Raw genomic sequence first — 14,646 nt, forward strand, 5'->3', positions numbered from 1 at the left:
GACAAAGCTTCCGGTGTGCACTCCCCGAGCTCGTCTCTCCACATGCTGTGGCCGCTGCCGGCCATGAGTTCTCCATTCATTAACGTGGCCTTGTTTTATCCAAGCAGCCACTCCGAGCAGATGTGAACAGTTCTTGCAGAAGTAATCAGTCATCAAATGCAGAATATTGACGTAGCTCAGTGATTTGACTCACACGGTTGGACGCAGGGAAAACACTCGGCAAAGTTGGAAGAATTATAGCCTTTGTTCCTTTTGCGCTCGAGGAATTGTCAAAAGAGAAAGCAAGAGATGCCAGGTGTTCCAGTTCAAACCTTTAATTCCTTAGTAGAGAGAGAAGGATTATTACAGGGATGATCAGTGCTCAAAACAAAAGCAAGAGATGCTTTGTTTGGTCAAATCATGCGAGTATTATCTTATCTTGACACACTTTCTAATTCCCAAGAGATACAACATTGATGATGCTTTCCCCATTAGCAAGTCTCAATGATGAACTAGAGGATCGTGATCTTGATATGATCTCTCAGATCTCATCTGCCCAAAACTGCACAAAGAAAGAACGGAGGTAACCAAGACGACGGTGAAGAAGAATGGAAAGTGGTGGAAGTCAAAGAAGTGCACAACAAATCTCGTATTCTGTGAACGACTCGAAATTGCCGCTGGATAAGCTTCTCATATGTTCTGTCAAGGAAATATTGTTGCGAATCGCTTGGCTTCCTTCGCTCTGGCCAGCGAATCTTATTGCTTTGGAGGGACAGTTGACCTTCCAATATTAATGTTTCGGTTAAAGCGAACGGTTGTATTCGGTTTCGTTATACTAAATTTAAGTCTTTATCTTAGAAGGCAAAGAGTGCACAACAAAGAAGACACCCTTCGTGACTATACGGCCCTCTCTCGGTGGAGAACTGCAAGAAATTTGAAGAGGTAGCGGGAGGGAGAGCGAGAGAGAGAGAGATGGCGGGGGGTGGGGTGATGGTACACGGTGGGTCGGCGGGGGTGTCGAAGGAGAGGGCGAAGGATTACAAGGGAAGGGTGACGCCGTTCGTGGTCATGGCTTGCTTGGTCGCCGCCGTCGGGGGATCCATCTTCGGATACGATATCGGCATCTCAGGTACGCCCTTGTATCACCATGGCTATCATCACCATCATATCGATTCGCGGAGGGATTTGGTCGAACTTCGATCTTGCTTTGTGCTTGCACCACCACAGGAGGTGTTACAAGCATGGACCCTTTCCTCGAGAAGTTCTTCCCTGTGGTGTACCGGAAGAAGAACTTGCAATCCCAGAACAACTACTGCAAGTACGACAACCAGGGTCTCGCGGCCTTCACCTCCTCACTCTACCTTGCCGGCCTCGTTGCTTCCATCGTCGCCTCCCCAGTGACCAGAAAGTACGGCCGCCGAGCTAGCATCGTTTGTGGTGGAGCAAGCTTTCTCGTCGGAGCCACCCTCAACGCTGCCGCCGTCAACCTGGCAATGCTGCTTCTGGGCCGTATCATGCTTGGTGTTGGTATTGGCTTCGGGAATCAGGTACTTGGATCAACCTTTGCTGCTGGATTTCTCAGGCTAATCACCTCCTCTGTTCTCCTCAGGCTGTCCCTCTCTACCTCTCGGAGATGGCTCCCGCGCACCTCCGCGGCGCACTGAACATGATGTTCCAGCTTGCGACGACGCTGGGCATCTTCTCAGCGAACATGATCAATTACGGCACCGAGAAGATCAAACCGTGGGGATGGCGCCTCTCCCTGGGGCTGGCGGCGGCGCCCGCGCTTCTGATGACCATCGGGGGCCTCCTCCTCCCGGAGACCCCGAACAGCCTCATCGAGCAAGGGCGGGCCGAGAAAGGCCGCCGCGTCCTGGAGAAGATCCGTGGCACCAGCGACGTGGACGCCGAGTTCCAGGACATGATCGAAGCTAGCGAGGTCGCGAACGCCGTCGAACACCCCTTCAGGAACATACTAGAGCGGCGGAACCGGCCTCAGCTTCTCATGGCCATCTTCATGCCGACGTTCCAGATACTCACCGGCATCAACTCGATACTCTTCTACGCGCCGGTGCTGTTCCAGAGCATGGGCTTCGGGGGCAACGCCTCTCTCTACTCGTCCGTCCTGACAGGGGCTGTGCTGGCCTCGTCCACGCTCGTCTCCATCGCCACGGTCGATAGGTGGGGGAGGAGAGCTCTGCTCATCGGCGGCGGCGTACAGATGATCATATGCCAGGTAAATCTCAATCGCTTGACCTGAAAGAATCAGTCTCGACATTGACCTTCCGCACCAACCAGGTCATTGTGGCCATCATACTGGGGCTCAAGTTCGGCGACGACAAGAAGCTCTCCAAGGAGTTCTCCATCATCGTGGTGGCCGTCATCTGCCTCTTCGTGGCCGCCTTCGGGTGGTCGTGGGGGCCGCTAGGTTGGACTGTCCCCAGCGAGATATTCCCGCTGGAGACGAGGTCGGCCGGGCAGAGCATCACCGTCTCCGTGAACCTCTTCTTCACCTTCGCCATCGCGCAGTCCTTCCTCAGCCTCCTCTGTTCCTTCAAATTCGGAATCTTCCTCTTCTTCGCGGGCTGGATCACCATCATGACCATCTTCGTCTACGTCCTCCTCCCGGAGACCAAAGGGGTGCCCATTGAAGAGATGGTACTCCTCTGGAGCAAGCACTGGTTCTGGAGAAGAGTCATGCCACCGATCGGAGTGGAAGAGGGTGGCGCAGCGAAGGCAGAGTCGCCTGACTTGGGAGCTTGACGAAAGAGTGTTGTGTGAATGGATTACTATAATGAGCGATTAGCATAAGATCTTTATCATTAATTATGTATTCGTGAATCGTGACACAAATTAATCATCAAGGAAGCCCACTTAAAGTCCAACTAAGAATGCGCAGACGCATATATAAAGCATTAGGTGATCTGTTCGATGGTAAGTTCCGGAGCCCATTTAAGGCCCAAATAAATCCTCCCTGTTCCTGCCACTCCGACGAAGGCCATGCTAGGCCGTTGCGGTCGTCTCCTCCTCGATGTCGGGACGCATTTGATCGAAACCCTAACTCCTTCTTTGGCTCGGGGTCAACCTCCAGACCGTCGGCATCCCTGGTCTCCGCACCAAGCCCTGTCATTTGACCTCTCTCTTGGACGTTCCCTCTTTCTCGATTTGGCTTTGTTGTGCTACTTTGTGTTGTTGATGTTGCCATCGTCGTCGTTGATGGCGTGGTTGCTGCTGGGGTGTCAAGGTACTGCGGCTGGTGTATCGGCACAGGCTGTCTCAGCTGAGGGAGGAGAGGGATATGAAGCCCCAAACCTTCGCCCGCCTCGTTTCTGCTTTGCTATATGAGAAAAGGTATGACCTTTGAGTCATCTTCTCATCCTACTGAGTTTATCAGAGAGTTGGGATAATGTTGCAGTGCAGGCTTCCTCTTGCTTTTTCGTTTTAGCTCTTGGAATTCTCAATCCCCAACCTGATGTACTAACCAATGGAGAACATAAAAGATTCATGTGAATTGGTCCACCAATCTTATTAACAGCGCAAAAAAGGATGAATTTTGTATTCTTTATATGCTTTACTAGTGACACTAGATTATCTTCTGTGAAGGTGGTAGTCACTGTTAGCAACTTATGAGGAAGCATGACTAGTAATACAACCTACAAACAGATTAGTTGAGTGGTTTCAGATTGGTCACTGGTAGCAACTTATGATGAAGCATAACTGGTAGTCAGATGATTTTGCTATGACAGTTGTTTTGACAATGATTTGACTTTTTATTTTATTTTATTTTTTAAGCAATAAGAGTTTTGCTAAGAGAACTAAGGCATTAACACTTGCATCTCAGATGTTTCCATGAAGAAAGTAATGTTCTAAACAGGAAGGAACATATGCAATTAAATTTTATGATGAAACTGAATTGTTAAAATATTTACGATCATTTTTTAAAAAAGCTTTAAACATATCCAAGTTATATAGCTTTTGAAACCCAAGGCATTGTTATCAATTACTTGATCCTTTCCTATCTCTTTCCTTGTTATCTTAATTTCTTGTATTTTTAGCTAGCAATAGGAGACTTGATAAACTGCTTGTATTGTGCCAAGTATGTATCTTTTCTGATTGTTTGTTTTTGCTATTTGGAAGGTTTTGGAAAAATGGATACCTTGAAACTAGAAATCTTGCTATGATGGAGAATCTGGAAACTTAAAATTCAACCACACCTTTCACCTTTTTGTGTTGTATTATTTTGTCATGTTTACAACTTCTCAATGACATTCCATTTTCTTGTTTGTATTATTTTCCTTTGTTGGTGCTGGATCTATCTCTGGAATACTTGCTGAGATGGCTCCTTTTAAGTTAGCAAGCCATAACAAAGGCAACAATGACTAAGAAGTTGCAATAGATGTGTTTTGTTGAATGAGGAATTCTTATAAGGTCTATCAGTGCTCCAACTTAATTTGTTTGGGTATACACTCTGAAATTTCACTTTTTTAAGGATCTCTGTATAGAGATTAATTAACAGGTTAAACATGTTAATACAGAAGCAATCAGATTTGTTGACAGGTTAAACATGTCTCTACACTCTACAAGTCTGTCTACGAGTTGCTTAAAACCGTTAGTTCTATATTCTTCATTGCCAAAGCTTATCATGTAAGTGATGGCTCTAAGGAACTCAATACTCATATTTGGCAAAATTAGATTAATCATGATTAATAAAGCAATGAGACCAAGAAAGATCTTGATTGAGTAGTAAGATTCCTGATTCAATATTGAACATCATGACTTACAGGAAAGAGAAGAATAACATGATCAAAGAAGAGAATAGAGGATTTCTACATACGATATCACAATATCATCATCTAAAATTGAACGCAAGGTTTTCTGGTCAGACTGATCCCGACCTGTCCATACTCTGTTTCCCGCTAGATGGGTCTCCTTCATCAGGAGCAATCATTCCTTCAGACATTCAGATGATATAATAATCACCATGACAAGGTCTTTATAGATCCTCCTAAGCTAAATCCTTTCATACATAGATTATAACACTAGAACTCTCTTGAGATCAATTATTGGTCTTCGTTTTTGTTTTTTTACTCATTTGATGTTGCCTAGAAGGATTTCTTGTGAAACTGACGGCAGGCTGCATCTGTAGCAAACAATTTTTGATAGTTCCTCATTCTCAGAGTGGTCATTATCTATCCACTAAAGGATAGCTAATAATGATATTTCTGTATGTACTTTTCAGGACACCAACTGAGGTGCAGGAAAGAACCTTAAATGGAAGAATGGATCAAGTTTGAGGCACCTGAAGAAATGCTAGGGAGTTTAAAATATCTTCCTTTCTCCAAATTTAGAAGCTAACAGATCTTAATCGGGAAACCATAGTTGTTTGATTAGGTTCTTATCATAGAAGCAGAATATGCAAACAGCTGATGAGGCATCTGCCTGAATGAAGCTATATATCGATAGAAACGTTCAATAATTTTAAACTATATTGGAAAATTCACTTTTTTTTTCGCTCAGTATAAATTATTAATTCATTTTATCTTGTAATCTTCTTTGCTTGTTTGTAATCCATCTCATATATATAGATACAATTTAACTCATATATTTTTCTTAGCTCTGACTGTTTTTTTTTTGTATTAATTATCCCATATTATTTCATCTGTTTGATGCAGTTATTTGTTATTCTTAGAAATTCCTTGATTTCTTGTTTGATGTTTAAATGGCAGGACCGTGAATCAAAGAAAGATACTGTGCAAGATGAACAAGCAGAAACTGAGATGCAGGTGTTTCAACCGTGAATATTGGGCAAAACTTCTTCTTGAGATAATTCAAAAAAACCATCACATAAATGCAGTCATTCCTCCTCCTAGTAAGAACACCGTCTGCAGCACACCACAAGAATTCTATACCCCGATGGCGGCATATTCATATTCCCCTTGTCTTTTGCTTCACACAGTGTAGTGCTGCTGAATTGTGTCAATGTCCAGTCCCTTTAGCTTCACCACGGACTCGACGTGCCCTTTCAGCGTGTTTAGTTCCCTCAGCCTGCAACAAAAGCACTGCATCAAATCGACATTTTGCTGACAAGCTCAATGATGTCGTCTTTCTAGTTTGGTGCAGGTTATTACCGGGCAACCTCGGCGCGCCTCATCGCCTGATCAGCGATCTCAGACAACTCCCTGTAGCTGTTATTGTCGTTGAAGAGGGCTGAGGTGTCCGGGACCTGCAGGCCATGGAGGGTGCGCTGAGCCAGAGCCCACTGCGCCTCCCTCTCTTCCCTCCCGTAATCCTTCTTCGTGGTGAATGCCGTCTGTGTCGCGGTTTGATGACGGTGAGATCAGCAGTCAAGAGAGGAGTGGAATCTGACGGCTGAAGGTTTACCTTGTTCTGGAGAAGGTTGTCCCAGGCCCTGCCGCTCAGAGCATAGCGGATAATGAACTTGAGGACGTCGAGAGGGAAGTAGGTGACCAAGCTGAAGATCCAGATGATCGCTGCCCATCCCCATCCGATTCCTTGGATCCTAGCGAAGCCCCACGACGCGTACACGGCGATGACGGTGGCCACCTACAGCCAGGGGAATCATGTCGACGTCTGGAAAAGGAGAAGCTTATGATGAAGGAAGACGCGCGAGGTTACCAGCTGCGCAGCGAGGAAGGCGGTGACCAGCAGAAAACCAGGGCGTTCGACGAAGGACCAGCTCCTCGACCTGGTGACGAAGATGAGCGCCTGACTTATGATACTCACTTGGAGGTAGAGAGCTGCCGTCAGCTCGTTGTTGTTGTCCCTGATCGACTTCACTCCAAATTTCTCCTGTTTCGAAGCAGAAGACAATGGTTTCATCAAAAGGAATGGAAGGAAGAAAGAGAATGCAGTGGGTTTGCGGCAGGTAAGCGGTCGGAGTAGGCGCTGCTGCTCACAGGGAAGAAGTCGGTGTCATGAACGAGCCAGAAGAAGACGACGGTAATTATGGCGAGGTAGGCACCGAGGACGATTCCGGTGGCGAAGATCTCCCGGAGCTTCCATGAATCAGGCAAGGGGGAAGGCTTGACCCTGTCCTTGGAGATGGTCATGATGGTGCCGTCGTTGAGGATGGCTATGACGAGGATCATGAAGGGGGAGAAGTCGAATTGCCAGATGAGGGCGATGAGCATGAAGCCGAGCACGATGCGGATGGTGATGGACACGGCGTAGATGGTGTAGTTCTTCATGCGCTGGAAGATGGCACGGCTCGTCAGCACCGCGCTCACGATGACGCTGAGCCCTGGCTCTGTCAAGACGATGTCCGAGGCACTACGGGCAGCGTCCGTCGCGTCCGCCACCGCTATGCCGATGTCGGCCTTCTTCAGAGCTGGTGCGTCATTCACCCCGTCTCCTGTCATGCCACAGATGTGCTTCCTCTCCTGCAACCTCCTCACGATCTCATACTTGTGCTCTGAAACATCAACATCGAGCATGAGATCGAGGTGAATGCAAGCAGGTGAAGAGACCCATCACAAACAGGGATGTATCGTTACCGGGGAAGACTCCAGCAAAGCCGTCAGCCTTCTCAATTAGCTCATCGATGGGGAGGCCGGTGACGTCGTCGGTCTTTTCGCCAAGAAGCGTGGAGGACGGATACATGTTGGTTCCCATGCCAAGCCGCCGCCCTGTTTCCTTGGCGATGGCGAGCTGGTCGCCGGTGATCATCTTGACATTGACACCAAGGTGGAGGGCTTGGCGGATGGTCTCCGCACTGTCGTGCCTCGGGGGGTCGAAGAGGGGCAAGAGACCCATGAACTGCCATGGATCGCCGGCGCTCGCCTTGCTCGCCTCAGGAACCTCTTGCCTCGCCACACCCAGAGCGCGAAGGCCGCGCTCGGCGAACTTATCGATCATGGCATGGACCTTCTTCTTAGTATCATCCTTCAGGTTGCAGAGGTCAATGATCTGAAGCAACGCAGACGATTAGGCACTGGTTGAAGAGGATGATGGTTGATACAAGATCAAAAGATACAGAGAAGACCCAACACGCACCTGCTCAGGCGCACCCTTGCTCGACCGGTGCCACTTGCCGTTAGAGTCGATGTAGGTAATTGCAGTGCGCTTGTCAACCGGATTGAACGGCAAGAAATGGACCTCCTCGATCCCTGCTCGTGCCTGCAAACATGGATCTCGTGAACAAAAGAGCTTGGAACCATGGAAGTTTAAAGCTGCAGCAGCATGGTAATAGTGGATTACCTCCTTAGGTTCAGCCAGCATTCCGACGATGGAAGCATCGATCGCGTCCTGGTTCTCGACCCTAGAAGCCCTCGCAGCGTACAGGACCACTGTGTCCCTATCCAAGCCGTTTACAAACACCTGCAGCAGCCGTTCACAAACATCAGTATCAGTCGATCACTTACCTAAAGTCACAGCGCAAGCATCACCTCGATCAAGTTCCTGTCAACACTGAGCTTGTTGAGGGTGAGAGTTCCGGTCTTGTCGCTGCACAGCACATCCATGCCGGCCATCTCCTCAATGGCGGTCATCCTCTTGGTGATCGCTCCCTGCTCCGACAACCGGTGGGATCCGATGGCCATGGTGACCGATAGCACGGTGGGCATGGCGATGGGAATTCCACCGATAAGCAGCACCAGGAGGTTGTCGATGCCGTCCCGGTACCGCCGGTGCTGGATCGGGTACATGACGATGATCTCGATGATCATCCCCATTGCGATCGAGCAGATGCAGAAGTTTCCGATGGCCGTCAGCACCTTCTGGAAGTGGCCCACGTTGTTGGTGCTGTCGACGAGGTGGGCAGCCTTGCCGAAGAAGGTGTGCACTCCGGTAGCGATGACGATGGCCTCGATCTCTCCTTGCTTGCAGGTGGAGCCCGAGAAGACCTCATTGCCGGGCATCTTGGTCACAGGGAGGGACTCGCCGGTGAGGGCGGACTGGTCGATCTTGAGCGGATCGCCCTCCAAGAGTCGGGCATCAGCCGGGATGATGTCACCGAGCTTGATGCTGATGATATCACCAGGGACGAGGATCGCCGCTTCCTGCTCCGACCACTTCCCATCCCTCAACACCTGTACCAAGTCACCCATTTGGATCGATAAGCCTGCGTGTGGTGTGTCAAGTAAACTATGTACGCAACGAGACCTTGGTCTTGGGAGCGAGGCCGGCCATGAGAGCTGCCGCGGCATTTCCAGCGTTGTTCTCCTCGATGAAGCTGATGGTGGAGTTGATGATCAGGAGGACGACGATGCCAATGAAATCCTGCCAATCTGGTGGCTCACCCTGCGAAATGCAGCCATGCATCGTCAGATGCTCCGATGCTACAGACGATGGAAGAGGAGACAGCAGAATGGAACTTACCCCTCCGTTATCCAACACGATGGCCATGATGGCGGCGATCTCCATGACCCAAGAAAGGGGGTTCCACATGAAGCCCAAGAACTTGAGGAACTTGCTCTCCTGTTGTGGTTTCCAAGACGGACATTGACAATCGAGAGCGTGAGCTCTGATGATCGACACACATACATGCACGGTGAAGAACAATGTAGCAAGTACGAACCTTCTTCTCCTCGAGCTTGTTGAGGCCAAAGATGTGGAGTCGCTGCTCCCCTTCGGCGGTGGTGAGCCCCTCCTGACTACATTTTAGCTGCGTAAATACCTCCTCCACCGGGATACTCTCCTGCAAACAACAGAAGAAAAGCAGGAGGAGTGGTCATTGCTACGTCCGGTACGCAACGCACCAAACCAACAGGAATCAAACAAGCAGAAGTTTGGTAGAGGATCTAACCAAATCCACGGTCTCGTTCCTGATCTCCTCCAGGGAGATGGATCCGTAGCCGTCGGTCGCCATCTTACGTTATTGTTTCCTTCCTTCAGCGCTGCACTGCTTGCTGAGGAGGAGGAAGAAGAGGGCTTCGAGCGTCTATAAGACGAGGAAGGGGGAGGAGAGCACGAAAGATATGGATGCTCTCGAGTTTTCTCTCCCTCTCTTTCTCGCCTGCATAGATGCAGACGAGCGGCTCTCTTCGTGAGGCGTTCAAAGGCGACGAAGGTAGAAAGCGATGGCAGGCGTGTACTTATAGGAGGGAGGGTGGTGGTGACTGCGAGAGGGTGCGGCCCAGTTGTGGGGCTCGCAGCTCAAACCGGAGATCTCCATTCGCGGGCTGCCGCTCGACGGGTGCGCAAGTGTCGGGCTCGGCGTGAGAAGAGGAGCGAAGAACAAAACGGAGGTACGACGAAGTTTCATGTGGTATTTGATGACCTTAAAATAATATGATTAAGGTTGTATTGGATAAAAGATTTAGCAACTGATGTGTGCTCAGTTAATATGATAGAAATTTTAATTGATTTATTAATTTGATAGCTTTGAATCAATAACCTAAAATACTTAAATATAAATTAATATCCTAAAATATATTAATAATGATAGAAATCACAAAAATATATCTTTTTTTTTCGCTTCAAATCTTATTCCTATATAGAAACTATTTATTAAATGGCATCGAAAAGCAAGTAAACGAATATTACGCGTTCACAATCTCAACGGAACGGATCGGTTCGGGTCGATCCGAACCCGATTCGAGCCCTACTCTGTTCAACTGGCTCATTATCTATCCTCTGTTCGATAAGGGTCTTAATGGATGCATCCGACATCTGATTCGAACATCCGACCCATAAGCTTCTCGTATTCAAATACGGCTATCCCACTCGGATCAAAACCACCTCCGCGAAGGAAACGCGAAACACGACGAAAGCTGTTGATACTACGCCTTCGTCGAGTTCGCTGGGTTGGCATGAGAGAGAAACCCTCGATTTCGTTGCGAGAACGGGGGCGCTGAATCTGGAAGCAGAGTCGGCCTCTCGCAAGGATGCAAAGATCATCATGGGGGACGAGATGGAGGTCATCGTAAACTCGTCGATTCCAAGGTGATGGCACCTCTCTCTCGAACCCTTGCATGATCTGTCTGGTCTTTCCGTGCTGCGATGTGGATTTCCTAGGTTGGGTACGGCGACAATGCTTTTGCGAATGAATCATTGATAATGAGAAAGAAAAGAAACCATAGGTTGCCCAATCGACAGCAATGGCTGCATTCACGGTTCTTTGCCCACTAAAGAGGCCTCCTTTTTGTGTTGGCTATTTCGTGTATTTTTTGACCGGAAATATTCAAGAAGGAGCTTTCGAAGCCCTAGGCATTCACATTTGCCAGAAATACTACGATTTGGAAGGTAGAAATGGCTCGGTAGCTGGTATTTCTCCATCCTCTGTTCTTTCTTTTTATTTGACGTCAACAAGGTGAATTTTAGCTGTCGAAGACATGTCGGCAATCTCTTATGGCCCGGCGTGCGTGAAGACGACAAGTAAAGGTTGGGAAGGTTAGCGAGAGATTAGGCAGAGGGAGAGGCGGAAGTTAGTATGCGGGAGAAAAAGAAAGTAAAAAAGACAAACCCTAATTTAGGGCTTATTACCATTGTGCTTAAAATATTAGCAGTGGTTACTAGTGGCCTTCCATAGGACAGGTGATAGGTAATGTGGCATATGGAGATCACTCGAGTGGGTAAAGTGTCATTGACTTCACGGCTAATGGATTAGTTGCAAAACTGCTCCGAACATATATAAGTTTCCGTAAACAGTTGGCCTTAATCGTGGACTATGTAAGTTCAATCGTTATCGGTGTCCGATGAAAACGCCTTACTTGGGATTCAGTAATTTGCATGGATAGATGGACCAATAAAGATGAGAGAAGGTAGCCTTGTTACTTCCATCATTCTCTTATTATGACTTTTCCTAGAACTTTAAGGAGACCACTGAAAATGCCTCAGCTAAGAACTCGGCATGAGTGCTTTTGCGGAGGGGCTTTTTTTTTTGTTTCAAGTTGTGTTTAGCATCAACCTTGTCTCAGTGTCAGAACTTGCAGGCATTCATGAAACTTTGATGTCAGATTACCTCCAAAACTCTTGTCATCATGTTGTCAGTCTTGATTGCAGTAAAATTAAGAACAGAAGGGTATCTTGTTTCATCCGTAGGCTAACTACTTGTTGTGTTTGTGATTTTCTTATGTACTTTACCTTATTATATCCAACAAGATTCTAATCCTGATTATAACTACAACTTGTTGTTGGGTGCTTTATGTGGCTCATTTCATAATTAACTGAAAACAAAGAAAAGCCATCACATTATTATCATTTGATACTGTTTGTACCGAATGATGGAGCACCGATATCACAAACTTAATTGAGCAATCCTGTTGGTTAGCATGAGACTGTTGCACAATTGAAATCTCTCCGTTTTGTATGTAGTTTAATGTAATGAAAAAATTGACAAAATTTACCGCTTAGTATGGCCAGATAATATTCGTTTTTAGATATTGTACTTCGAAGGCAGTGCTAGGCAACGATCGCAAGGACCTCGTATAAATAATCAATGAAATTTTGTAAACGTTAGAGTTACGTGACGTGACACCATTGTAACCTAAGAATTCAGGTATGATGATGAAAGAAAACCAGTGCTATTTATTTAACTATGTATTCACCTGAACATATTTAGCAAGGTTCGACTGGCATAGTAGTACTGATAATGGCTATTTCATTTGGTGACTAACCATCCATGTAATTGCTTACAGGAACAATCATGGTTAATCTTTTTTCTTGGAATATTTCCTGTTTGGGACCTTTGACCTTTGTGTGATTTGTGCAGATTGAAGTCTTTGTAAATTGATGTTTGCTTCCTGTCCATAACTAGCTACCAAAATACAATGGGCACTTGTTGTGACTCTGGAAAACTTGGTTGTAAAGAGAGGCTTAAGCATAGGTTCTGAAGTTTGCATCTGATCCTTCGGATTCGGCATCATTCTGCACAAAATGGAAAACACTTGGTTGTCACAGGAATATTACGTCCAGCTTCTGGTGGTGAAACTTGTGACTAACATCAGAAAATGTTTTTGTTGAAGAAATTGCACCGAAAGGCCTTGTGCCACTAGCAAAGATTATATTGATTTGTAATACAGATACATCTCAGGATTCTGCCACGAGAGAAAGGACCACCCAGCGTGGATCCCTTTTGCCATATTGATCCATGATGGCTCGCCAACTACGGAAGATGGGCCACAGCTAGGCTGCAAGATCGACCAGTTTGAGAATGTGGTGACTTGCAATCAAGGCTTTGTAGCAGAAGCACAGTCGAACCCGGGTAGTAATCCAGTGACTTTGGTAATCCAGTTCTTTGTAACTGAAATTGTCGGGCAGGGACTGTAGCAGAAGCGAAGAAATCATAATCGTCTTATTTGTATGAATCCTTTGTTCTCTGGTTGAAGGTAAGGTAAGACTGGTCATGAAACAATGATTTGTCGGTCAACTCCGTGATGATACTTCCTCGTCAATGATTATGGCAGTGCTTCGGCCCAGTGTGTGCGTGATTTGTATGTTCTCTGATTGGAAATGAAGTCAGATTCATGAATATTCTACCTGTTATCATTTGTGTCACCAACTCAAGTATAGTGTTTCGTGTCGATTTTAGATTTAGATAGAATTAACGAGTATAGTGAGGAGCATTGCTCTTAAAAACATGATAGTTCTCTAGTGTGGGTTTCCACTCCACCCAATCTGCTGTTGTGCACCACAAGCGATGACGACAGAGCGAAGTCAGACGACATTTGCAACACCAAACCCGGCATATCGGATCAACTTTTGTAAGCACCAAATGGATTATTTTATGTTGGCGGAGCCGCGGACTTTCTCGTGGTGAGTGCGAAACCACGTGGATTCCACGCAACGAGCGGGTCCAATAGACCACGGACGAGTTGCGGCAATGTACGCCGTCCACATTCTGTGCGCGCGACGCGTGGCAGAATCTGCTAGTGCTGGAGCTTGCGGAAGTTTCCCTTTCATGTTGTAGGTTTAAATTTAGGTGGAGTCTGTGTCGAATTAGTGGACCAAACTCGAGTTCTTGGATCGCATCCAAATATCAATCAGCATAGTCGATGATGATATTATTTTGCACAGAAATGCAAATAGAGTGACTAATTGGGATTTAAGAGTTCGATGAAGAAATACCACACGATCTTGTTTTCCTCACCAAGTCTTTACCTGTCCACGTAGTCTTTAGCATATCTGACAGAGAGACAGAGAGAGGACTTCCGGAAGTAGTGTTGGGGCAACTACGAGTGAATTGATAAGGATTGACTTGACCGTAGCATTATGCTCTCAACAACAACCAGTCAACACGAACTTTGACTAGTTCTATGTTCTGATACGTGCATACATCGTATTGTATCAGTTGGAACGAAAGGATAGAGAAATCTGAATTCTGAGGCGCGTGTTCTTAAAGTAGTTACGGTGAGTCCAAGTCTCATCCGGGACCAATCAATTAAGTTAAATTCTCGTGCTGAGAGGGACCAAATGTTCTTATTTCCTCACATTTATCATTTAATATGAATGCTACAGAATTTATCCGATTCCAAACTCCGTCATGTCCCTTTTTTTCTTTTTTCCCTCTCCTCTCTCTCTCTCTCTCTCTCTTCTCCATCTATAGAACTGTGAGCCAAACTGGCTTTCACTATGGCTGACGCATTCCCACCGTACGAGTGGCGCCGTTGACACTTTTGCGTGGAAGCTCAATGGCGTGGGTTGGCGGATGCTCGATGGCACTTTGCGCTCACCGGCCCCTCCACGTTATGTGATGAGAGAGAGAGAGAG

General features: G+C 46.8%; 2 protein-coding genes and 1 long non-coding RNA gene across 3 annotated transcripts; 2 read left to right on the plus strand and 1 right to left on the minus strand.

The window, feature by feature from the left end:
- Positions 1–552: 552 nt before the first annotated feature.
- On the plus strand, positions 553–2,864 carry LOC135673032 (sugar transport protein 7-like). Its single transcript, XM_065181708.1, has 4 exons — positions 553–1,108; positions 1,207–1,526; positions 1,589–2,215; positions 2,278–2,864. The coding sequence occupies exons 1-4, from the start codon at positions 952–954 to the stop codon at positions 2,740–2,742; spliced, it is 1,569 nt and encodes a 522-aa protein (XP_065037780.1). The 5' UTR covers positions 553–951; the 3' UTR covers positions 2,743–2,864.
- Positions 2,865–5,796: 2,932 nt separating this feature from the next.
- On the minus strand, positions 5,797–10,031 carry LOC135673031 (plasma membrane ATPase-like). The gene is made up of 13 exons (XM_065181707.1): positions 9,743–10,031; positions 9,515–9,634; positions 9,316–9,414; positions 9,100–9,237; positions 8,385–9,026; positions 8,197–8,316; positions 7,993–8,115; positions 7,494–7,905; positions 6,897–7,411; positions 6,616–6,789; positions 6,361–6,543; positions 6,108–6,289; positions 5,797–6,024 (listed from the first exon to the last, which is right to left on the minus strand). Exons 1-13 carry the CDS (start codon positions 9,803–9,805, stop codon positions 5,928–5,930), a joined length of 2,868 nt encoding a protein of 955 aa, XP_065037779.1. The 5' UTR covers positions 9,806–10,031; the 3' UTR covers positions 5,797–5,927.
- Positions 10,032–10,692: 661 nt separating this feature from the next.
- Positions 10,693–13,291, plus strand: LOC135674903 (uncharacterized). The gene is made up of 2 exons (XR_010513766.1): positions 10,693–10,881; positions 12,650–13,291. It is a non-coding gene; the product is annotated as an uncharacterized LOC135674903 (long non-coding RNA).
- The last annotated feature ends 1,355 nt before the right edge of the window (positions 13,292–14,646 follow it).

The sequence above is a fragment of the Musa acuminata genome, chromosome BXJ1-5 (assembly GCF_036884655.1).
Source record: "Musa acuminata AAA Group cultivar baxijiao chromosome BXJ1-5, Cavendish_Baxijiao_AAA, whole genome shotgun sequence".
Lineage (NCBI taxonomy): Eukaryota > Viridiplantae > Streptophyta > Magnoliopsida > Zingiberales > Musaceae > Musa > Musa acuminata.